Raw genomic sequence first — 26,458 nt, forward strand, 5'->3', positions numbered from 1 at the left:
CTCAGGTGGTTTCTATACATTTTATGTATGACATATTTACAGTGAACGTTATCCTGAAACAACATCTTTATCTTTCACTTTGTAGCTAATTCTTTGATTGTATTTTTACAGCTAAGGTAGACCAAGAAAATGAAGAGAAGTCACTGACAGAAGCACATAAAAGGTAAGAAATAACAGTGCAGTAAAACCTTTCTTTGAAAACCATGTTTTGGTAGAAGTTGCTGTATTGGCAGCCAGCTTTATTGTATTTTTGAACAGTGAAAGAAATGCACTCAGAAAATTAAGTGATATTCATTTGTTGTTGATTTTAATTTGACAATTAGGAAAAAAAAATTGAAGGAATATAGACACGCAGCCTACCTTTAGAGAAATATTGCACATGACTCCTGTCTTCCAGAAAATGCATGTACCTCATGTAAAAACAAAATCAGAATATACCAGTTGGATTGAGAGAAAACTGTTCATACTACACCAGTATTATGGTGATTTGACAGACATGTAACATTCCCCAGACAACTATTATTCATTAGGTACCACTTCCTGTGCTTATAAAATGTCTGCTTTAAAATAAAGAATGGAAATATGTTTTTTAATATACTAATGATATGTATAATTAAATGTGATTTCCTTCGTAGAATTGCTAATAAACTTTCAAATAGTTTTTTGTGGCAAAAGGCAAAATACCTCATTAAATTTCATTACAGATGTGTGCAGTTGAGAGCGTTTTCAAAATTGGGAACTTCATTACATTGCACAACTTGTGGTTTCTTCTGATTTTTTGGCAGTGTTCTCCAGAAGTTCTCCAGAAGCAGTGTTTAAATGGGACAGATTTTTATCTGTCCCAGCAAAAGACCAAAATATGACACACACCGTTTGTAGTCCAGAGTTAGTGAAACTGACAGTCTGCGTTTGTGTTTGTTTCTGTAAAATTAGCATCATCTTTTTGTACTAGCTACAACTGCCACTGAATATATGCTAATGAATATATTTGTATTCATTACATATTCCCAAAGCTGGGAAGCCTCTCAGTAGGATTCCAGTAAAATACACCACTAAGAGGTTCTAGTTTTCAGTATGATTTGTTAGCCATTCTATGGCTGCGATGCCCAGATTTGCTATCTGCTGTAATGCCCCAGTGCACTTGACATCTTTCCTCATACAGCATCACATTTTCTCTCTATTCCCTTGGGCCATGTACTAAAGAAAGTACATGAAAAGGAAGCCAAGGGGAAAGTGGATGTTCCTCTGCCACAAGAAGCTCCCTTCTTATTTGTAAGGAGATGGTAGGTCCTTGAGTGGTACATTGGCGATGTGGGATCATGATGGAAAAAATGGAACAAAGGGAGTTTTACTTTGGCTTAGTATCGTACTTCTTGCTCAAGTATATGAAAGGCATTCCTGACATTTCTTAGGTTTGGTTTAACTGCTGAGTTACATAACTCTTATCCTTAAAAATCTCCTTCACAATAAAACTTTGAGAGAAGAAACTGCTGTTAAGAGATTTTTGTAATTTCTCACTGTTCTTTTAAGGAAACTGTTTCTCCAGTGGAAAATGGATTAGACTGCATGTCCAAAGCTGAGAGATGTCTAAGGACAAGGGAAATCTGCAACCTGTTCAGGAATCTTGTGACTTGTCACTGCCTTCTGGTGTTTAATTCACTCTCCACTTTTTTTTTTTTTTTTTCATCTTCCTGACTGCACTGGAACCGTCATATCGAAAACTTCCCCTTGGTATATCTAGCATCCATAATATGGGGGAAGAAAGCAAACTGCTCCCTGGATTCTCATTCAGCTTGGTCTGCTCCTTCTGACTTGTCCTAATTCTTCCTTTTCCCCCTGTGTTGAGTGCAGCAGCTTCCTTAGTCTGTCAAAGAAAAAAATACAGTTTCATTGTTCCTCTTCACTGTGAATATACAGCAAGGATAACATCACATGCAAAACCTTGTGTGGAACACAGAAGGATTTATGCTAGGACAACATTAGGGCAAAGGTTTTTTTACTATATTCTAGGTTATATTTATCTTCCTTCCTTCCTTCCTTCCACCTTCCTACTGAAATTCTTAATCAGATTAGTGATATTTGTTAAAATAATGAAGACAGCTTCATGGTATAGTTTTAGTATTATGTGTATTTATTTCACTAAGATCTTTAATTGGGCTTAGAAATAAAATGCTTGAGATCTTTAGTGGTGGGGGCTGGGTGAAAAAGATGATGAGAGCTTAAAAAGCTAAATGAAAGATTAGTTACATTTGGCTAATCATAGGTAGAACAGCAATGCATAGGATGACTAGACAAGCAAGTAGTGCAAGGAAAAGTGATGGATTAGATGGAGCAAAATTAATGTGACTAATGTGCTTGGATTTTCCTTTTTGAGGTGGATAACTTCAGCTCATGTATAAGCTCAGGTCTAACCCACGATAGCATTTTTTAGCTTTCAGTAGAAGTTAAAAAAGTACAAATTTTCTTTTTTTTCTCTCTGTTTTCTTTGGGGTGTGGGGGAGAGGGAAGGGGTTGTTGTCTGTTTGTTTTGGGTATTTTTTCATTTTTAGTTAGTTTGGGCACAAAATAGTAAGGCTGATATCTCCATAAAAATACAAAAGTCTAAAAGACAAGCTCTTGCAGCAATAACAACAAAAATGTTTCTAAAATGAATAATGATTTGGGGAAAATGCAGCAATGTGTATTTTAGAAAAGCTCAATTGTGCAATAGATGAGCTGAAATGGAAAGTTAATCTTCCACACAAAATAAAGACAAAGAAAATGGAATGTCTGCTCCAGGGACTCCATAGAGTGTATAGCTGTTCATTTGTCACAAGTGAGAAAATGTTTAATCGGTTTTGAAATGATGTATTCTCTCTTTATTTATCGTGTTTAGTGACTTTAAGAGTGTCAGTATGTAAAGTGTTTATCCAAGGAATGGATTTCTGGCACATGGATAAAATGAAAAGTGAAATGTTTAGCTCGCAATAGGCATATGTTCCAAGATCTCTCTGAGTAAGTATCCTGAGATGAGAAGAAAGCACACAGGTCTGTGTTTATCTAGCTTACGCAGGCAGACAAGGAAGGCTCCAGCCTGGTATTAACACTGAAGTGACATGGAATGTCTTCACTAAACCCCAAACAATTACATCATTCTCTTAACAATATTGATAAAGTGTAATGAAAAAGAACCTGGCACTTTCCAATTAGATCCTCGTTGCTAAATACTTGAGAAACTGTGAAATACTTGACAAGTTAAAGTAAAAACCACTGTTTTGGGGGGAGGGGAAAGAAGTAAAACAGGAGAGGTGGAAGAGGAGGAGGAGGGAAAGAGATGCTTCTATATTTTAGGAGTCCACAATTTGGTGCTTCTTTTTTTTTTAATTTTAGATTATGTCCTCTCTCCCAGGATGCATAGTTGTATGCTCAATTACACAGTTGTATATAACATTTAAATAACTTTAACATCTTTGAAAATTGGGAGATACAGCACACTTTCCACCCAGAAACAAACAACTTTTTCTGTCTGCTGTATTTTCATTTACTTAGCTTTAAATATCTCTAATCTTTCAAGACGTGATTTTTCTTTAAGCAAGTAGAAAAAATTAGAAGCGCTATTGTTTCCAGGTATGCTTTATACAATTTTAGAATGAGATAGAGTATGATCACAACATTCACAGCAAATAGGAACCAAGATCGCATCAAAGTTATTGTCAAAAGTAATATGATAGCTGATGTCTTGTTTACCATGCTAGAATAATAGGCAATAGCAAGAACAGCTATATAATGTTGCTGGCTTATAATCAGAAATGAGTTAGTTACTTCTCTTCTTGCACTTCATTCCTGAAGAAGCAACAGCTAAACCACCTGACTAGAATTACCAGAAACAGCATTCAGTGAAGCTGAAGGTCCTAATTCTCTGCCTCGCTACCTCTAGTCAGCTGAATTGCTATGAAGAAATAGCATGTAGTTTTATTACTTTCTTATAATACCTTACCCACTATTGAGTTCTGATCTCCTTGGAAGGCTTCCAGATTAGGGTCTTTTTTTAGAAGACTATAAATCCAGACTGTAACACTGATCTCTCTTCCACTGAAATATTTAAGATGATCTTTTTCTTTTTTCTTCCCCTCTGCCTGTAATTATTTGTCTCTTCTGGGAATAACGCCTCAGGAATCATTCACAAATTGAACTGGAGATACTTGTTTGAGACCTGAGGCACAGTCAGCTGATCTTCAGTTCTTCCTGCCATTGCTCAGTCAAACGATGAAGCATTGGATTCTAAATTAGGTGCAGTAACACTGAAAATTGCTCAGTCAATGTATGCTGAAAAATCTCTTAGGAGCACTACAAATCCTTTTATTCTAATATTTCAGATAGTATAACCCTGTTTGAAGTGATAACACAGGTAACTAAGACAACAGTCCCCTATAATGGTGGCTTGATTTGGGGTGAAAGTGTTCACCCATTTTTTTCCTGCTGCGATGCCTAATGAGGGCTGGATAGACAGAAATGCCGCTCGCTATCACGGCTTTGTGCACATCACTGACCTTAAAGAATCTGAGAATTTTATCTGTTCTATAGTAAATCTCAATGCATTATGAGAATACATATTTGAATATATATTTGTTTTTAAAAAAGTCAAACACGAGTTTCTGCCTTCTGACATAAATATCAACTGGGGAATTTAGGATGTGTGTGGCTAGGTATAGAACACTCTTCCTATGTCAGGATATTTTTATTTGGTTTATTTTATAATTTGCTCCCATTACTTTCACATTCCAGTGATTTTTAGGCTTTTAAGTGCTTCCTGAGTGCAGCCTCCTGGGCACCTCCTCTGTTTTCAGGACTTTTAATAATCCATTTAGCAATGTGTTGTTGCTTTCTTTGCTGTAGCAACAAATGACATTAATTTTGAAGATAAACGTTTACCTTTAAATTCCCTGCAAAAATAGTGCTCCTGACACAACACTTCACGGACTTCCATTGGCTTCACTGAACATGAGACCTGGGGAGGAACAAAGCTTTACACCTGCTTATGAGCTGACAAGTTGATGACACTTAGAGAAATAGCAGACAGTATGGTACAATGGCACTGCTGAAAAGCAACACTGAGAAGTGTAGCACCTAAATCTGGTAATCCTTTAAAAGAGTAAACGTTCCTCCGGTCTCCCTACCCTCCACACAATGATTTGGACTGTTTCCAAAGGTGAACTGTAAAGTTAAAGTGAAAATTGAGTTAATGATTGAAATAAAGTGGTGAAAAGCTCAGAATGGAGAGAGGTATGTAGTTTAGAAAAAAAAAAAACAACAAAAGACCAGCATAACACTTTTAACTGAAAGGCAAGAATATGCTGTTGGACTCCATCTTTCACTACTCTTTGGCCATTCATCCTTTGTTGGTTCCTTTACTGTTAGGTCTCTTTTCTCGCTGTGTGGCTGCCAGCATGCAGACCTGAATTGCTCATGGTAATACATTTCAGACTGTAGGTATACATTAGTTGCATCAGCAAAAAGTAAATACGTGGCGAGCTAAGGAAATGTGTATAGAAGAAGCTTACAGGCTGTTAAACAGATCGGATCACTCTGGTTTAGTATCCTGCCTCTGACAAAATTTCAGGGCTTGTAAATATGCAGTAATGGAAACTTAGATGGCAGTTTAGTTATGTCAGAAAGTCTCTTCTGAAATATGGGTAATGGATTTTTTCCTGAAAGATGAAGTCTTTGACCTTTTCTGAAAATATTTGCCGGAAGACTGCAAGTCCTTTACCATTTGCACGATTGACTTTTGTCTGTAAGAGCATTGTCTTTTCTTTCAAAGATGTCAGACTTCTTGCTTAAAAAAATAATTTTATTTTATTGTTTTTGAATTAGTTTGCATTTAATGGCATTCAGTGCTAGTGTGAACAAATGGTAATATAGCTTTTAACAGACTGAGGTACAATTCAGAGATCAAATATTCTGCAATGTGAACTCATCTTTATGCAATTTATTCTACAGTTTATGTAGAGAACCTATTCTTAGACATACAGTGAAACATAAAAGATATAATTTTAAGGTGCAAATACAGTTACACAGCTAAGTAGCATGGTTAACAGTACAGCTAAGAAACACCCTGATAACAGTATAGTCAAAATAACTGGGGTCTGATCATACCCAATACTTATACTATAGCATTAAATTCAGCATTAAAAAAAACTAAGAGAAGATTCATGTCGCTAATAAAATTAAGGAAAAAAAAATACAGAAATTAAAATCTTTAGAAGTGGCACATTATTTTGACCTCCAGTTTATGTCCAGCAGGTGGTTTCACTGAGTAGTCCTCAAAAATTCAAGATATTCCTCTTGAGCTGATACAGCTGAAGTAACATCCTTGTGTGTGTGTGTACACATGCGTGATTAGCTCCAGTGCCTCTCCATTGTGCATCAGCTCCTGATTATGTTCAGTATGTTTTCCTTTCATCATATTGTCTACCTGAGCTGTTTAATTAGATTGTTAACTAAGACCTTCACAGTAGAGTGTTTGCATTTACAATGACTGTGGCTTAAATGTGGCTGACACTTCTGCTTTTACTCTTGTATGTTGATTTGCCACTACAGTTGTTGCTTTCTTCTTTGCTCTATTTTAAGATTTACTTTAAGGATTATCATATTTCTGTTGTCATGTGTATGCAAATAGAAAAGCAGAACACTAGGGATGTGGTTTAATTAGGTCACAATTGCATTAACTCATCTGGGAACTATCCAGTAATAACTTGTACAATATAGGTCATTCCTTCCATAATAACTTCCAGCTGATGGAAAGCTGCCATCAGCCCCTCCACAGTATAGGGCTTGCCTCAGCCTACTGCTGAAACCTCACTGTGCTTCTCATATGTGGAGGTTAGGTTAATTGTCTAGGAAAAAATTGTTTTCTCTTTACTCTTCCTCGGTTTGTTCCTCTGCCATGTTGCCTTGTTTCTTGTCTTCCTTAACAAATTAGATTCAGAAACAGCTTTAGTGCACCAGATCCATTCTGCACTGTCATAAATGAATGCTTCTCATAGGATAACTTGCACCTGCTTCTTTTCTGACTGCTACCTGAAAGGTGGTTCTACCGTAATCAGTCTGTTGTGGAGGTAAAAGTTCCTTGTCCTCCCCGAAAGAAACAACTAAGGCAATGGTCACCCCAGACCAGAAACACCATGAAGCCTTTGTGTAGTCCTTAGAAGGGATGGGAACAGCTCCTCCAGACATGGGAGAGTGTTCTTAGGCCAAACAAGTATGGTTTATTCTGCTTTATTTGGATGTGTGAATATTATGATTCACATATCCAGAGTGGTATGGTTATTTATTACAGTCTTTCAATCAGTTCCAATGGCTGCCACCTTTTCATTTAGACTTGATCCTTACCGAAAATGCTACTCATCTAAACAAGGACACTGTCACTGCTACAAAAAGAATGTATTGGGATAAGTCGGAAGTTCAATCATAAATGCCTAATGTTTGAAAAATGCATACAAAGACCTTTTCAATCTGACACACTCCATCAACCCAAATTTTGAAGTTTTTTTATTTGCTTTCAGTGTATTTTATTGCAAATGTCTCGAAGAATATGAAAGCCCATGTGAACGTTTCTGATTTCTCCAAAGGCTGGATTTCTTCCATTCATAGTTGTGCTGGTTTTCAATGATATTAGGGAATCCTGTGTTCGTGCGCGTTAAGGAGAGCTCTTGTACACTAAATTAAGTAAGAATGCTCTTCAGACCAACCCCGAAGGGTTAAGACGAAACTGCATCACAAAACATTTTAAATGATAGGAGGTTCTAGAACACCGAAGTATTTCAGAGGATTTCTAGTCTATAATTTTTAAAGAATAGAAACTGAAATGTAAGTTTGACTTGAGTGCCAAATTAGGAAGAGCACATGACAATACTCCTAACCAGACCTGTAGCTTCATTTCACTTGTTATTTTTAGAGTGTGTTTTTGTAAATGCACATGTATAAAATTTTATCTATGTTGCGTTATATTCTTAGAGTGTGGGTTAATATGATATGTACATGAAATCTGTGTAGTTTCTGTCTGGTTATCCAAATAATCTCCTTTAGGTTTAAGGTATATTACCTCTTACTTTTTTGGTTACCTCTGACCTTGACCCTGCATGGATTTCAGTTATAAAAGTGAGCCATACCATGGGAGCAGGCAGATTACAAGTCTGAGGCTGACATCAATAGATTGAAAAAACATAATAAAACTTTTAATACAATATTTAGTACACAACGGTTACGCTACCTCCATATGTATTTATAATCTCTTTAAGTAATAGTGATTGCTCAGAAGACCTCCATTGCACTAGACAGTGAAGATGAAGTGTGTTAATAGAAACATCTGGAGACAAGTTGGGCTTTAACATGAGGCATTTAGCTGTTTCTTACAGTATTGAGGCTGGCAGCTTGTGTGTCAGATCACTGCTGTTGAAATTTGTTCTACCACTGTATTCTGTGTCTACTGGCACCTTATTATTCCTTCAAGTTCAACTGGCCAAGGGTTATTTAATATGTCTGAAGCTCATATGTTAGTCATTTCAAGAGAGAAAAGTAGTTTTCTCTTGGATATCTTACTGGGCCTGACTTTCCAGTGCACACAATTACATGATATTGTTTTATGTATGCTCATATTGTATATGTCCAGTTTAGCACAGAGCTATCAATGCGTCTGCGTAACAGCTTAGCCAGCACGCATGGACGTACAGTCAACATAAAGTCAAAAGCATTAAACTATGAGAAAGAGAACCTACGTGTTCATGCAAAGTATGCAGATTATGGTAGGTTGCAGCTAACACCAGTGTATCTAGGGAACTGTAAGTACCTCAAGCCAAGTTTTTGAAAGGAAGTTTGAACCTGTTTAAAATTTTAATTTGAAAATGACAGGAGAAAGCACATGCAAATTAAAAATGCATTAGAACAGTCATGCTGAAAATGTTTTCTTTTTTCTCTGGGTGGCCTGTTACAATACAATTGTCAGAGACAAGATAGAACCCAAGGTTAGCTCAAACATATTATCTCAATTCATATTTTAATCTGAAAAATATTCTTGAGCAGAGATTTAACCTTTAAATATGCACAACAATCTTTGGGTTCACATAAACCCCAATCATTGGGTGAGCTGTGGCTGACGAATACTTTGTACATGATATAGTGAAGGTAGCAAAAATACCTCTAACCTACATTTCCTGACATTTGATTTTCAAATGGCCAGAGGCTGACTCAGACTGTGCAGAATGGCTTTTTAAACACTGGTTTGTTGGTTTTGTGGTGGTTTTTTGTTTTGTTTTGTTTTGTTTCATTCTTTTAATCAGAAAAGTTGTGCCTGCCAAGATAGCTCCATCCTGCGTGTGACATAATTTAGCAGCTAATTCTATACTACCTCAGATAGAAGATGGCATCGTTACGTCAGCGGAGCATTTGCTTACATCAGAGCAATGCAAAACACCCCAAACCAAAACATAACCAAACATATAGAGGAACCAGCTTGTAGCCTAGAGTTTTAGAGAAAAATGAGAATAAAAATAGAAAGACAAAATAAATAATAAAACCAGAGAAGGAAAATACTGAAAAATATTTTTAAGATGTAGTGTTAACTGTGATCCCTGATAATCTAATTTTTCCAGAAGATACAAGCAACAAGAAGTGATTTGGTGAATTTCTTCATCATGCCCAACTGATATACCTTAATCTGGACCTGATAAAAGTAATTTCTAAAATAAACTGATTGTGAAAATCTCAGTGCTCAAATTCACCTTCCAACAGAACTATAATTTAAATTAGTTATAGTGATATTATTTTGCTTCTTTGCTACCCCTCTTATGAGGGACTTTGTTCCTGAAAGACAGGACTAAAGAAATACCCACCCATTGGACGATGTAAATATAAGGACCTGGTATAACAGTTTGAACTGAGGTTGAAATGGCAATCTAACATGTGAGGGTTTCATTCCTTACTAACTCCCTGCACTCATAATTTCTCTAAAAATTTTAGTTTTCCTAAAATATTTCTTTGAAGTGCAAGGTTATATTTGTAATACCTATTAACTTTAACAATTTGTGTCACAGTATGTGGTCTGCTTCCATTACTGGGTCTGCTGCCTTCAGTTTATGGCATAAAGTATAAAATACATAAGAAGCGCATTTATATTGCTAATAAATGTGTACAACTGATAATATTGATCATTGTTGATGAATATTGAAGTTGTAAAGCATTCCTAGTATTGAGGAGGTGGGAATCAAATTCTTGTTAACAAGGCAGACTGGCCTATCAAAACGTAATTGCCTGTTCTTCACATTAGATACTTTGTGTTGAGCTTTTTGTTTGGGGAAAAAATGGTACCTCAAGGTAGGGGAATTCTGTTGTTGTTGTTGACACTGTTAATTTTCATCCAGTTTGAGTAATAAAACGGTTGTCTGTTTAATATGAATTTATAGGAGGCAAGGGACTAGAGATGAGGGAGATGACTTAGGATTCAAAATATTGCAAATGTTTGGCAGGTATTTTTTAGAGGAAAGGAACAAAAATCTCTTGAGACTTTTGTTTTTTAAGGAACAATATTACAAAATCCATAGTTACACAATATAAATTGGCAAATGAAAGAGATTCATAATTCTGGCAGATAACTTAAGCTGGCATGTTATCTCCACTTTCTTTTTAATATAAGAATGATACTTTTCTTCCTTTAAAAAAAAAAAAAGGACTCCAAGAGATTTATTACCAACATTTAAGTACTAGATATTTTGAATGAACCTGTGTTTAATTTTGTATTTTCTCACTTCCACTTATGCAGGACAAGGGACACAGCACTGAGGAGAGACAATGATACATTTTTTTTAAAAAAAAAAGTAAAGAAAGTGATGTAAAGTTACAGTGCAGAGAGGACCCTCAACAATATATACCAACAGAAAATGAGAGGCGGCTTAGGATGCTGTGCATATTAAGTTCCCTCACAGCCTTGTGCTATCTCAATAACGAGGATGCTGGTTCTGTTTCATTTTATATAATTTTGTGTGATTTTTTTGAATTGCTGGGTATTCTGTCTTAAGACTAACTCTCATTAATGCTTTAAGATGTTCAAAACACAAAGAAAATATGTACAAAGCCTTTTCTTCTTTATAAAACAAAACAAGAATTAGTATGACAATTCATATGATTAGCTTTTCCAGGAAGTAGGTACTGTTACCTATATGCCGTACCCATCTTTCCTATGTAGTCATCAATTCAGGATCAACACTCTGAACAGGCTTATATGCCTACCAACTCAGTTTGGCTTTAAATATAACTCATGTCAGATTTAAAGTAGTAAGAGGCATATATAGCCTTTTCTCCCCTTTTTACATTCTTTCCTTTGGTAGACTGTGCTTAGTTCTAAATTTTACTTGTGACTTTAATCAAGATAAAAGATACCTTAGCAGCTCCTGCCCAACTCAGAACTGCTTCACAAAACAAACATAGTACCAGCACTAAGACACAAATGTACGCAAATGATGCTTAACAATTTATAAAGCCAAACCTAAGCAGTCAAGAATATCCAGGTTCAAGCTTTAACCAAAATAAGTAATCTGTTAAACAGCACAGAATGTCTCTTGCAGAATTGTTGAAGCACTTTTTTTCAGCTTTTAAATCCAAATTGAAACAAATCTTTACTCTTGCAGGTGATTGAGTTTGCTGTATGGGGAAACCAGATGCGTGTGTGTTTGTGCGTGTGTTCATCATTTCTCAGAAAGGTCAGCCAGGGCATGTCTGTACTTACTGTCACTTTGCTGCGTGTTTGGCCATGAAAGCCTGATCAAATGATGCTGAGATGAAACTACTACTGTCTATTGTTTAGTATTGTTGATATTTCTTCTTATTGCTTTTTTTCTCTCTCTCTTTTTTTTTTTTTTTTTTTTTTAAGCAAAGGAGGTGGTTTTGTAGTTGCCAGCTCTCTGCGTCCTCTCCCTTTCCTTTTGCTTGACCTCCTGCTTGCTGACTGGCTTCAAAATGGAATGGAAAAAACCTGAACAATTCATAGCTGCTCTTAAAATATTCCTAATGGATCAGATCTATTAGCTAGAAATGCTGTCGATGAGCAATTTGCAATGTGAATGGCTTTTCTTTCTCATATGATTAAATTTGGTTTGGTTGTTAGTGCATCCATTCCTTCCTTCCCTCCAAATAGAAAAATTGTTTACATAGTCTCATAGTTGTACACAAGGGAACATGCAGAAAAGTCCAGTGATTCATTCATCAAATTTCCACATTTGAGTAAACAGTGAGTTCAGTCATCTCAGTCTGCAGTGATTTTTCTGAATTACAGAAACACTTGAACCAAGGAAATTAGAAGACATGAAAAGGAGAAAAGGAACTAAGCATCTTTCTGGATCTTATTTCCTTCCTTCCTTGTCAGGGATGAGCAACTCTTCCACTGTTTTGAGAGTAATGTTATTTAATTCCCCTTCAGGGCCAGTGTGAGGGATATGAAACCCAGTCTGAAATCTGTTTAAAGAATTCTGGCTTTCGCCATGTCAGGATAAGACACTGGTGTGAACATCACTGCCTTATTTTTAATCATGCTTGAAATGTCTGGCTGTTTGAACCAAACCCAGTGACCTCCTTTACCTCTTTTAATCCCTGAAAATAACTCACATGCCCTTCTTTCCCTCTTCCATGACCGCTGTCTCTTCTCTAATGCACATTCTTTTCTTTTAAGACACTCATTAAGAGTATGGAAAAGTAAGAATCTATTCACTTGAGAAATGGACACTAAACAAGCTTTGCAATACCTGTTTGGTAATAAATGTTTCATTTTTGTAGCTAGGTGAAAGGAAATCGAGAGATGTCAAATGAGTTTCCCAAGGTTGTATGATGCAGAAATTAATTTGGATATAGGAACAAAAGTTTTCTGAACTCTAGTCCCTTATTTGATTCAAATGTCTGTGTGCCTGCACATATAGTCAGGAACAGTATCGTCAATGGTATTTGCAGATGTTTTGTTTCAAAATCTGCTGAAGGACCAACAGGAAAATTTGAATGGGCTGCCCCACTGAAAAGCACTAGAGAAAAGGTATTTGCTGCCTGGATGAGGTCTGAAAAGATGATATCTAGTCTTGGGGTTATGGCAATGTCATCCAAATTTTTTTTTTGTATTTAAAATGCTTTGAGATATGTCTAGGTTGACATATGTAAACATTTCCAAATCAGATATTTAAAGAGCATGGTAATACAGAGGACTTATTGCTGTGTATGTTTTATTATTTAATGGATTTGCACTTTATTTGCTTTGTCTTTTCTGTGTGAATTATGCCACTTTGTCTTGTCTACCAAAAATGACAGCATCAAATGTATAGCGAGCAGGTTTCCATATGTCTTCTAAATGTACTCTAAGAGATTTAACTGCTAAATAAGGGTAGACCTCTTTGGCTGGAAAAAATTATAGTAACTGTCTTGACTGTTTGATCTGCATATATAGAAAAACTATTTGATTCATGGAGATTTGTGCCCTGAAGTGTTACTGTGTTGCAGCTGATATCTTGTGCATTGTTACTGGGCATTAGAAAGGTGTGACGTATTAACAATGACAACCTGCTATGCTGCTGCTGTTTCACATTTCACAAACAGCTTATTTCCCTTACCTCCCAAAGTAACTGCCAGGGAGGCAAGCAGCCTGGCTGAGCATTTCTTTTCTCTCTAGAAAGCTAGAAATTAGGTTATAGCTGTTAAGCACATCTGTATGCATGCGTATGGTTGTATTGGCTATGCAAGTGATCCTCAGGGAGATTTTCAGTCCCCAGAGAGAAAAACATCGGCTACCTCCTTCAGCTCCCGGAGGATAGTTGGCATAATTGAAGAATAATGGAAGCCTTTGCATCTCCACTAAATGTTAGTGCTGTTTATAATATTTTTTTTGGAGCATCCTCCTGTAAAGTAGGAATTTCATTTTGTCTTTGCTTCCTGTTTCTTGGAATCTTTTCCTGTGAGGGAATTCTATCTTATTACCTGAAATTTAAAGGCATTGCTTAGGATGGCCATTCACTGTCAAAATCTTTTCATATTCTGGTCATTTATAGAATGGTTTGAAGACAAGTTTCTCAGAACAACACTTCTTATTTGAACTTCTGATCTTTCTATGTTCTGTAAATCACTAATGGCCTTCATTCAAAGAGCTTCCTTAAAAATAAGCTATTGTCTCAGCTGATGCCTCCAGATTTCTTTCTTGTCCTGTATTCCTCACAGTCCTTCAAAAATGTTGTAAGTTCATTCTGAAAAATCAGATGAGCCTTTTATATGACTTTTCCTCTAGCCGGCTCCAGAGCTGTAAGCCTGGGGGAAGGGGCTGGAAGGAAAACTAAAAGATCTCCCTGATTAGTTTGCAGACTTGCAAAAAGCTAAAATTATGTGAAAGTAGGCAAAAAGTTTAAAATATGGTGCAGCTGACTGAATGTCAGGGATGTTCTTTGAGTGATTCTGTGGGACCACAGGATAGGTGCTAAATATTTTCCCCAGTACAAACTGGGGGGGAAATATAAATAGGTGGGTAAAATGGAATATTTTAGTTTAATCAGTAGTATCTCACTCATCTATAAATCATTTGGGGAAAAAAAAAAACCAAAAAACACAACAAAAGACATTTGATTAACCAAGCGCTGACTTAGAGAACAGAGTGCCATGGTAGGCTAACTGAAAGAACTAAAGAAATGGTAGACTCAGGAAAGGGGGCATTTGAGAATCAACACAATGGGTTAAAAAGTGAGGATGGGTTTATCTTTTATATTTTTCTGTGCTGCATCTTTGTTGCTCAACAGCTTCATTTTGCTTCAGCAGATGAAAGAATGAATTACAAATTAAGAGAAAACATGTGTAGAATTTGATTGGTAAACTGATGTTAAATTTTTAAGCTGTAGGCTTTTTTTGTTCAGAAATAGGATAATTTAGACTTCTGTTTTTCATGTTGAGGAAAACAACTGGAGCATTGAGTTTTGAGAACTAGGACAAACATTTTCATAGACTTTGTGAGATTGACCCTTCTGAATGGTTGAATCTTTGTATATTATTGTCACCATTAAATACTTTACAACAACCATCAAAGCACTCTTTCTTCAGTTACAACAGTCCATGAATGAAGGTATAACTTCTGTGGTTAAAATTACATTTCCATCCATTTAACTGGAACTGCGTTTTCCTCCCATAATTAAAGTGACTAAAAGTGTGATGCGTGTTTCATAGAAAGCTATCACAGAGTCGATGGTAGTAATAGATCAGTAAGCAAAGCATCTACAATTATATTTCAAGAGACAACTTTCCATAGAATTTTTCATAAAATACGAGTTCTCCTGAGGCTTTCATGTTGAGCCTCAGATGAGAAAAATGTTCTTAAAATCTCCAGTATTTACAAAACATTAAGTAAAAAAAATCAGTTAAGCAATTAAATTTTGAAAGAATTCTTCAGTAGCTTCCTGTAATATTTCTATATATTTTTAATTTAGAAATAAAATAGAAGCAATTCAAACTCAGAAATGTGTTGAATGTAATTGTGGTCACAGTCCTCACTCAGTGTTGGGAAGTATGACCTTTGCATTTCAGCAGCAGGTCTTACCTGAGGTGTACCTTTTGTGTTAATATGCTAGTTTACTTTTGCTGTGCTCAGAAGAGGTTGTCGGATCATTCCGGTAGAGTCGTGATGGGCACCTGTTTTCTAGCATAGTTGCTCTTGGTCCAGTTTTCTGTTGCGTCATTTCTTGTTTAGTACACAGCAGGTCTGAGTTTTAACATTTCTCTGTAGGCTTCAACTAAGCCATCTACCCTATTGTGCCATAGTATAGATCTAACAGAACCTGAAGAACTTTGTTTACAGTCCTTGCTGTGTTTTGAAAACATCTTTAAACACAACAGAAAAGCAGTATATGGGCAGGTGCAGATGCCTGGATTTGCAGGGCTGTGGACAGTGTGTTAATTTTAGCTTTTGAAATGGAAAATACTTTGGTCAAAAACAGAACCGATGATAAATGCCAGATCCCAACTTTTCTGAAGAATCATATTGTGTATCTATCTGTATACAAAGAGCTCAGAACTGTTATGTTTTTATATTATCTTATTTTAGATCTGCTACCAAGAATAATTAAATACTCTGTCAGTGTTAAGTAAGAAAAAAATTTTTTCATCAGTGGGTACTGAAACATTTGCTGGTTTTACTTCCTTTGACAGCTTTTTGGAAACTGCAGCCTATTTCTGTATGAAACCAAAAATGGGAGAGAAAGAGGTGTCCCCGCATTCTTTCTTCAGTATTTGGCATGAATTCAGTTCTGACTTCAAAGACTTCTGGAAGAAGGAAAACAAACTTATTCTTCAAGAAAGGTACATTTGTTTGTTTGTTCAAAGGCTTTTCTCAGAGAATGTTATTGGGAGCAATCGCACAGAAACCAGTCAGCCTCACTTCATTAGCACACAACCTAATGAATGCCTGTTGGAGTTTTGTTGGTCTTTTTTTTTTTTTTAAACAGATTTTTGGATGGGACATTAATATTAATATCAATTTGTGCTAAAATTTTTGGGTCCATTACCTGAACAACCTTTTTGACAGAGAACGTAACTCCGATGCCGCTATGAATCCAATGGAATGGGAGACTTGTTTCAAGTCTGAAAGTTGATTAAAGATTTTTCCATTAGCATAGTTAGTGAAAACAAGTCAAGGCATCAAAATGGGACACATTGTAAATATTTGTCCAATGAAGCTGGGAAAAAGGATGGGAAGCAGAAAGACAGAAAATAAAAGTCAACTGACCCTGCATTAAAAAAGGACTCAGACTGAACCATATTGCAAATCACAGCCCATGGACATGAGCACGTGTTGTATATATGGCCTAAAGAAATGAGACAGTAGTTTTGAAAAATTAGCCATACTATCTTGTCTGTGTATTAGAAGGGCTATGAAGTTTGCTTTCATCTGCATGCAGCTATTGCACTGTGGTCACCCTTTGTTTATAAAAATTATGCCAAGAATTAATCGGTTGTTGTAAAAGTAATAAATGCCATATAAGGACAAATGAAACAATTACAAACATGAAAGCTGTAAACAGTGTTATAAAATCCTACATCTGTTAGCAACCTGAGTGACAAATAATGAAGCTACTTAACAGGATTGAAGCCTTATGTTCATTAAATGATTGATATCAGCCCATTTTCAGGTAAAACGACAAGAATGGGCCTCTTTTTCAAGAGAACTCACCCTATGTAGTTGCCACAGAAACCAGATTACTGGTTTAGGAAGTTATTGAAAACTTTCCTTAGTCACCTATATGATCAGTACTGCGTATACCATCTGTGATTAGTGTTAAGTGGATACATTTTGGAATGAACAGTCTTGTAGTCAATAAAACTAGATTCTGCTCCTATTGCAAGACTGTGGTGCAAATTTAGCACAGTACAGCAGCTCTCCAGGGATCTGTTTCATTTTACTGACTGACTTCATTTTATGTAATTAAGTATATTTCTCTGGAATTGAGTTGACAGTTAAGTACTGTCTTTGGTTTCCTATGCAGGGATTTAGCTTCCAACTTAATACAGGTTAATTTAATCTTGTATTTTTATAGGGCAGGATTTAAGAAAAATATCCTTTCATTTCCAAAATAGTAGCTATTTTTCTAAAAACAAACAAAAATCCTCTAGAGGGTTCTCACTGCAAAATATTTTTCTTTAAGAGATATTAACTAAATAAGCACAAAACCTCTTCCTCCTATTTTTCTTAGACATCTAAAGCTTAAGTGAAGAATGGGATTGTGATACAATCATTTAATTTTCTTTCAGTTCAGTGCATGTGTATGGTAAGAGGATGTGTTGAAGCAGCTGAGAAAAAAAGGTGGCTGCCAGCTGGTTCCTTCTAGGGCAAGGGTGTTTTTAGCCTGAAAGGAACTGAACATGTATAACCTACAAAATGGCTCTAGGTTCAGGATGTGACAGGGGAGGAAAGGGACAGTGAGAAAGGTCCTGCAGTGGGAAAGGAAACTGGGGGTCCTCACAGCTCACAGAGGCTTGGAGCTGATGGGATGAAGGAGACTTTCCCAGGGGAACAGACAAGATTGTGTAACCGCAGTCCAGGAAGTCACTGAGATTAAGACTGAAAATGATCCATCCTGAAAATCACAGGTAGATTTTTGGCTTGAATTTTAATTTTTACTTGTCCCATCAAGGTCAAGTCTTCCTCTTTACAGATTTTGTTTGTTCAGATGAGGCAGGGTTTGTGTCTTGGTTTGGGCTCACCTTTCAGAAAAGTTTGCCACAGTGCTGTTTCAGGTCTGGCAAAGTCAAGCTCCCTTCATTGCCTTTTAGGAATTAAAATATTTTGGCCAAATTGGCAGTAAAAGTAACAATTTTCCAAGTAAAACAAATTATCTTCCCAAAGACAAAGAATCCTTTTTGGTAAAACAACTGTCTTATCAAAGCCTTTATGTGGAAAATATTTTGCCTCCGATCATAGTCCAACCAGATATCTGAAGTCATCCTTTAGGCTTTTTTCCTTGATTTTACATGTCCACTTCTCTTAGTGAAATACAAGATGCTGTGATGTGAAGGTGTCTTTGTATTGAGAAGTCAAAGGGAAAAATCTTGATGGAAAAATAAGTATTGCCTAAAGGTGTAAGAATGTACAACACGATGGTTTTCAAAATCTCAGCCTAGACTGACAGATCTATAGGTGACAGAAATCTGAAATCTGCCCATTGCCACCGAAATAAAAATTATTATTTCAATAAACCAGATTTTCCTCTTTAGTTGATGCTCCTGAAAGTTGTTCTGCTGCTAAAGTTGAACAGCAGGTTAGAACATTAATGGCCAAGGAAACTTTCTGTACTTTTTCATTGGCGGCAAAATCAAGTGACAGATATGGTGAGATTTCTCTTTTTAAAGTATTGCAGTATCCACCTTTGGTGAAATATTTACCAGGCTGCTGCCTCGTGAAGCATACTCTAATTATTAAAATTATTTAGAAAATGTATAACTTTATTCCCTTTTTTTTTGAGTTTGATCATCTATCTTTCCCATCCCCTGGATGTTTTTGGTGGAGGGGCTGGGGGGGAGGTTGCCTCTTCTTCCTCACTTTAGTTTAATAAACTTCTATGCTGTGGGCAATGTTTCTAGAATATTTTACATCCCAGTTTCCATATGGACTGTTAATAGAGGCTGTTCCTTATTTAGTCTCTGCAAATATGAGTCACAGTGTTTTACAATAATTTACCCAAAGGCTTTTCATGGATGGTATTTCCTAAGGTGGTGCTACTTTTTGTTACAGATAGATTAAAAGTGTATGTTTCAAAGAAAGCAGTCAGCCAGTTCTTATTTTAAACACTTTTCACTGGCGTTTCAACTTCTGTATTGTTTTGCCAGGTATTTATATGCAAAAGATAAACATTGAAGTGTCAGGCTTTGTATTTCCTTACAAGAAGATGAGGAAAAAAAAACAAAAATGGTGCAAGGTTAAAAACAAATTAATTTTTCTGAAGTTTTCTACGGCTTTCACTCACTTTTCTCACTTGAAATAAAGCAGAACTGGAAAATACCAGCTGTAGAGAAAATTATGCGTGATAAACTGTTAAATACAGTAGCAATAAAAGAAAAATGCACCTAAAAATTACAGTGAAAGCATAGGTCTGCCAAACAGTTTTCTGAACAGTACTATATTTTTGTGGTCACACTGCAGTCAAGGCTAACTGGAGCATTCCAATAGAAATTGTTATCTGGGTTATTTACAAAGTTCTCAAAAATATTTTGTGGAGGTTGAAATTTCTGGTGCTATGTCTATCCTAAAGACTTATCCTTTTAACTGAAATTTTTCAAAGGAATATAACTTCTTTCTAATTAAGCAACTTTAAAAGAAAAAAAAAATAGGACAACCAAACTTAGCAGGGCATGTTTTGAGTTTTTCAGTGTTGTTGTTATCATCATCCTTTCGTTATATATTTAATGTGTCACTGGCAGTCTATGCTTTGCATTCCTACTTTGAAAACTCTCGAAAGGTAACTGTCAGTATAGTTTGCATGTGATCAGCAAGAAAGCCAAGAAGAGCTGACATACTTTCCCTAATAGTTTTTCAGTTTTTGAAAAAAAGAATATAATTTTGAACCTTGCAAGCTTCCTGTTCAGCATCCTCATTATCTGTGAATGTATTTCACTTGCCACATACCCTGAGGAGCATGTTGCTCTCTGAATACATATTGCCAGATGACACACAGCTGCACTGACAGCTATGCAAAAGTCTCACCTTCTTAGAAAAACTCCTAGGGGATCACACCACCAATCTTCAAATGCCTATTCTTCTCCTGTAGTGAGAGCAAATGTCTTGTACAATCTGACTTATAAATATATTAATTATTTTCTCATTAATCTCTGTCTTTAGTTCACCCCCACCCCGGGTTCTTTATATTTCTGAGGTAGAGACAGTCAATGTAAAGTGCACTATTCAAGTCTAGCACTTCTGTGAGGGCAAGAAATATTTTAATTTTTCCTGACATCCAGCAAAGGCCTACAGAACTGTTGCCCAGACCCTACCACTTTCCTAGGAACCAGGAAGAGATAAAAGAGCTCATGAGACTATACTTAATATAACCCTACAGAGGGAAGTCTTGAAAAGTAATGATCCATTAAAAGAAAGAAAAAAAGTTAAGTAACTGCTGGATATGGCAATCCAATATGAAATTTGTGAATGCTTGGTAGCTAAAAATAAAATTATTTATCAGAAAATCTCCCATTGTTGTGGTCAGCAATGATCCACCTTTAGGACTACAACTTTGTCTTTTCTTTACAGTCATGAAATACATCCTGGCTCATTACAGTAAAAAAAAAAAAACCACAAACAAAAAACACAACATAAAAAGGCAGTCAGTCCTTTAAGGGCTTTTATGTTATAATGAAAAGTTCCATTGTTGTCAAAGGTTAATGTCAGTATCATTAGGCCGTAGGTGCCAGTTCAGATCTTACTGGAAACAAGTCAGTAACAAGGCAGAAACATGCTTCCAGGGCCACAGTTCCACCTTCCCTTTCTCTGGGTAAAAGTGAGGTACTGAGACTCGTTTGTCCACTCCAGCTCTGGACATGTTTCCATTTCTTCACATTGTTTGCTGTTCTGGGGGCCTGTGCAACCTTGTGAAGATTTACCTGAACAGGGGCAAGTAAGTTGTATTTCTAGATGGGGCCGGGGGGGGCCGAAAGAGAGGCAGAGAAAAAGGGACAGATATAGGTGCCCTGTAAGTGTGTACGTAAGGTTTATATTGCTCATAAGCTCGGTCTGGCCCTTGCCTTTATGAAGAGGCATGTCACTGAACAGAGACTGACTGTGTCAGGGATGCCAGCAGAGGAGAGTTCATGAGCGGGATCAACATGATGGTAAAATTCTGTAAGTCCCTGATATCTTGCATCACACTAAGCTTGAGAATTTCTGTTGGCTGACTTTATTCAACCCTTTAACTCCCACGATAAATCTTTGACACATTAAAAATAATCTATAAACTCAAAAAAATGCACTCATCTCTCAAATGTAGAAGTTGCCCATTCCCGTAAGAATAGCAGTTAAGCTGGCACCTGGTGTGTCACACTGTGTATATCTAGATGAAAGGGAGATTCCTGGCCAGCATGTCTCCACAGCTCATTGATCTCCCTCTGCAGAAAGACTGGTATGTCTCCCTACAGACTCCTCGGCAGGATGATTTAAAACTTGCTGTTGAGCAATTTAAAGTCTGGCATTGGATATCTGTACGTTGCACAGTGAGGAGCATATTGGTAAGCTGCCACTTCTGCTTGCAGAGGAGGGCATTAAATCCCATAGCACGAGCAATGTCTTCTCAGAATAATTTAAGGGATATTTTGTTAACACTTATAATAGGAACCAGTGAGTCAGACTTGAGAGTGAGAAACTGGGGGACATGGGAATAGGCACTTGCAAAGAAATGTGGAGATGGAAGGAAAGAGAAGAAAAATGTATGTGGAGAGGCAATGTGAGAGGGAAATGGTGAAAACATGGAGTATGTTTAGTGGGGTCAGAGTTTGCTTGGCGTGCTGTTGTAATGTCAGCCTAAACGTCCAAGCGTTATGTTTGTAAGTAGTTATGGGTAGATACATTTTCTCACTTGGGAACTTTAATCTCAATGTCTCTATTGCTCTCTAATCAACCGAGCAGCATGCTGGTAGGGTTGGTTTTACAGCTCATAGTTATAATATTTCAGAACAGAATGCAGCTTGCATGACTTTGAATTGAATAATTAAAAGGATTTTCAGCTTTTGAGAATATTTCAAAATTTTAACTTAAATAGCTTTCTGATCAGAAAATACTGTTACAGGCATTGGAAAATCTACTTAAAAGAAGCCCAAACATGCTGAAGATTCAGAAGCTAGGAACAAACCTTTGAGGCAGTGCCTCACAAGAGACAATTTGGTGTCCAGCTGAGAGAGGTTGCTCAACATTTCAGTACTTTTTTTTTCTTCCTTGTGCACTGTTGGCAATTAGTCCTTTTCTCAATGAAAGCACCATCATTTTTTGGTTAGAGAAGGAGAGCAGTAGCTTTCATCTGTAGAACTGCTTTTGAGGGAAAAGTTTGTGGAAAAATAAAAGCATTTGGAGATAAGTTTCTCAGTATGGATTTCTGGCAGAATTACTTTTAAATACCTTAGTTTAACACTTCTATGTAATATTGTATGTTGTAAGGCAGGAACAAATATTTCCATTTGCAACTGTAAGCCAACTGGTGCATACAAATAGTAAACTTGAACGAAGTGAAGGATCTAGTAAAAAACATTAATTCCAAATCTGTGATCTTTCCTAATTTTTGACTTGCATGAGGCTAGATTGCAGAATGCCCCACATAGATAGGAGGAGGGCTTTTCAGCAGTCTTTTCTTTATTTACCTGGTGATGGTGTTGTATCATGCTGGCACATTACGTTGCATCCCAGTATGTGTGTCGCGCGAAAACAGAGATGGATACCAACCATCATTTCTCAATGAAGTTTGCAGTCTGTTCTCATGGCTGTAATGTCAGACCAGGTGTGATAATTCAGGCTATGGTCAGATGGAATACCATGATTCTGACCATATAGTGACCTTTTCAGGTTTTCTAACTCTTCCCTGTTCACCATTTCTTGAAAAAAGAATGACATTTGCCTGTGATAAAAACCAGCCTGACATAATAGACACTTGCGTATTGTGAAAAAAAAATGGCATCACTAAATGTTTAAACAAAATTTTTGACAAGAATTGCTACACTTCTTATACTTGTAAAATGTTTTCATTCCCAGGCAAAGTGATTACTTTGGTATTTGAGATACAAAAAATTTTATAAAGTTTTACAAATGAGCAGCATTTGTCATTAAAATATTAGTCCCCAAAAGTTTGAGATGCTAACAAAGACTTAAAATCTACTGTAACCCACACTGATCCTGAACTACTGAAGATGTTGGATTCCTTGGTTACTGAGAGTTTGCCAAACCAGTGCATGGAATTGGCGTAATAATGACAACATCCATTAAGTGTAAGTGCATGGCTGTGTGCGTGTTTTAGGGTATGAGTACAGGGAATATTCTAACATCAGGCGTTTTTCTTTTTTTTTACATTCTGGGAAGACCCTTGTTGTGTCTGCAGTCATTTTGAGTCATTACATAATTATGAAGGGGTGCCTTTTGATATGATTATTTTCACCTGATGCAGGAAATTTGGAGGCCTCTTATTTTTGCCATCTTGTGCACTGGAGATCTCTAATTCTGTGGGTCTCCAGCTGACTTCTACTTTTTTTTCCTTTTCTTTCCAGTGATCTTTTCTATTCACTCAATTCTCATCTTTGTGTAGTAGCCCCAGTAGCAACTCATCTCTCCCGGGTATGTCTCCATATCCTCTTTTGCATAGTCTCCTTCTCCATGCAGTCTGCTCAGTAAGACTTTTCTCATTCTCTTTTACACACTGCATTTCCTCCTTCTTCTAGCCTATCTGCTGCCTAAAAATATTTTACAGCAAACAATTTCACATATCTATTCACTCACGAGTTTCCTGTCTTTTGCTTGCTGATTATGTTACCAGTTTTACCTCACCTCCAGTCTCGTTCCTTTCCTTACCATTTCCTGTTGAATTTCCTAACCAAATAGCCCAGAATGCAGCCAGCTTCTTTGAGAGCAACCCGGCTTCAGTTCCAAGAAAAACAATGCAAGGTGATGACTATCTTTTCTTAGAGCAACCTCAATTTTCATATGCAAAGTCTGTAGGAAAGTGATTTCCATCTTGCCTGAAGGTAGCCAGGTGTAGCCTGTAATACTGGCCACTTTGACAAGAAAAAACAATACGAATTTGGTGGCAGAAGTCAGGAAAAGTATTTAACTGGGTATATGCACGTTTGCATTTTATTAGAATCACAGCCATCCTTATCAGTTTAATTTTTTACGTCATTGCATTTTCAAGGTGAAATTTTCTTTAATGCTAAAGTTATCTTTAAAAAGTGTTTCAACACCATATGCGTTTTTGTATTTATACACATCTGTCTGTCTCTGCACAGGTAAGAGCAAAATCCCTAGATAACCAAGGATATGATTGACAGCTAGAACTGAGTGAAACTGAATATTCTGAGTTAAGAGTCTTTCAGAAAATTTTGAAGTGTGTTGTGGATTACAGTAAGAGTCTGTAAATGGGAAGGTATCCTTTTCATTTCAGTTGGCCTCAATTTCAGTTGTCCTCAAAGACTTATTGTAGGCCCATTTTATATGATGCACTCTGAAGAAATCTGAAGTGTATTCCCCAGAGTCTGCTCTACAGTGTTGACAGGGGAGGGATCTTATTCAGGGTCCTGCTACAGGTTAGTTTGTGTTAAGTGGCCAGATTAAAACATTTTATTTATTTGTCCTTGGTCCTCTGAGCCAAAGTATGATAAATCACTGTGTCTTTCAGCTAGCCATTGTCTGCTTTGTGGTCCTTGAAGTAACCATGCAAGGAGCTGGCAGAGATGTCAAGATAGTCCAATACATAATCTCTTTGTTGGTAGGCAGAGGTTAGGTTTCATCAGTCAGTTTGATGGGACCAGGTACATTACAACGTGCTTCTTATCTGTATAAAGTCTTTGCAGTCAGTTACTGAATCATATCTATGTCATCACTTCAACACTATTGGCTTGAAAGTAAAAGCTCTACATTTTTTACTCTACTTTTATGTTGGGAATTGTAACCTTCCTTTCTGGTTTTTTGGTTTTTGTTTTTTTTTTTTGCTAAAGGGAAACTCCTTAGCAAATAATGATTTCAATATTATAGTAACTGGGTCAAAGAATAAAATATAGGCACATCGCTCTTGAAGAGTTTTCAAAGAGTTTTAAAGTTTTCTGCTCTTGAAGTTTTAAAGACATCTGGCACTTGGTATTTTTGCTGAGGATTTTTAAATTAATTTTCATTTGTAAAGGTACTACTATTATTATTATTGTAAAAAGTTATCTCCAACCCAGACAAACCTACGTAAAATATTTTGGCAACACCCATTTTATTTATCTGATAATAAGCATTAAGTAGTATAAAGACTATTGGCCTTAACTTTGTTTCATGTTAAAAAATACAGAATATCTGCAGAAAAATGTATTTTGATTTTCATGAACTGTACTGTCAAACTCTAAAAGTAATGCCTGTCCGAGTTTATTGTGGAAGTCTTTGTGAGCAGCTCTACTGTCTAAGACATATAACCTTCCACCCTTCTCACTGTGCTCACATTTGTCATGTCATGGTGCTTGCTAGTGAAGTATAAGGCTACCAAACCTAGATGGAGCCAGTAGGAAATGAATCTGTCTGCCACAGATACTTCAGACAAAGTTATTAATGTTTAGTGGCAGGAAAGTGGTTCCCCCACTCAACGGATTGAATGATGACAGAAAGTCTTTAAGCCTTGATAAGGTTGTGGCCAGGCTGGCTCTTGGTCTAGAAGGTAGATAAAGATACTCTGTCTTTTGGTTTTGTAAGGATGTCTGGTTTCTTTTTCCTGTGTGCATGCCAAAGTGTAACTTGCTTATTCATTCTACTGACTGTCTTTAAACGTAATCGTAGTCTTCATATGTTTGTCTCACAATAAATATGAGGTAGAAGGAGGTGAAAGTGCTAGAGAAGATTTTTATTATGATGGAAATAAGAAACTACTTCCTTTGTTATGGGTGACAATTATTAGACTTTCTGAATCTCATTAAGTAGCAGATTTTGAGACTTCAATTCTTGGGCTCTGTAAGTGATTGGCTGTTTATTCACTTGTAGATTTTTTGTTTGTTAGTTTGTTTTTTAACTGACCCATTGATTGCCTACTGTTGTACATTCCCAACATGATTTCTTATTGTTGGGGCTGTTTGGAAATATATCCTTTCTAAAATAATGCAAATGATGCTTTAGCTAAATTTAATATTTAAGAAGATATATTTATCGAGATTTGAGTTATGAACATTCCAGTATTTACAGAATCTGCCCCGGGCCTGATGTTGGGTCCACTGC

The 26,458-nt window shown here is 36.5% G+C and overlaps 1 protein-coding gene across 1 annotated transcript in view; it reads left to right on the forward strand.

Moving 5' to 3' along the window:
* FMN2 (formin 2) overlaps positions 1-26,458 on the forward strand; it is a 159,588-nt gene that overhangs the window by 125,025 nt on the left and 8,105 nt on the right. Inside the window, exons 15-16 of the mRNA XM_064445773.1 lie at positions 112-163; positions 16,189-16,338. Of these exons, the coding sequence (XP_064301843.1) occupies positions 112-163; positions 16,189-16,338 (202 nt within the window). The remainder of the gene's footprint in view (positions 1-111; positions 164-16,188; positions 16,339-26,458) is intronic.

This window comes from Phalacrocorax carbo, chromosome 3 (assembly GCF_963921805.1).
Source record: "Phalacrocorax carbo chromosome 3, bPhaCar2.1, whole genome shotgun sequence".
In the NCBI taxonomy this organism is placed as follows: Eukaryota; Metazoa; Chordata; class Aves; order Suliformes; family Phalacrocoracidae; genus Phalacrocorax; species Phalacrocorax carbo.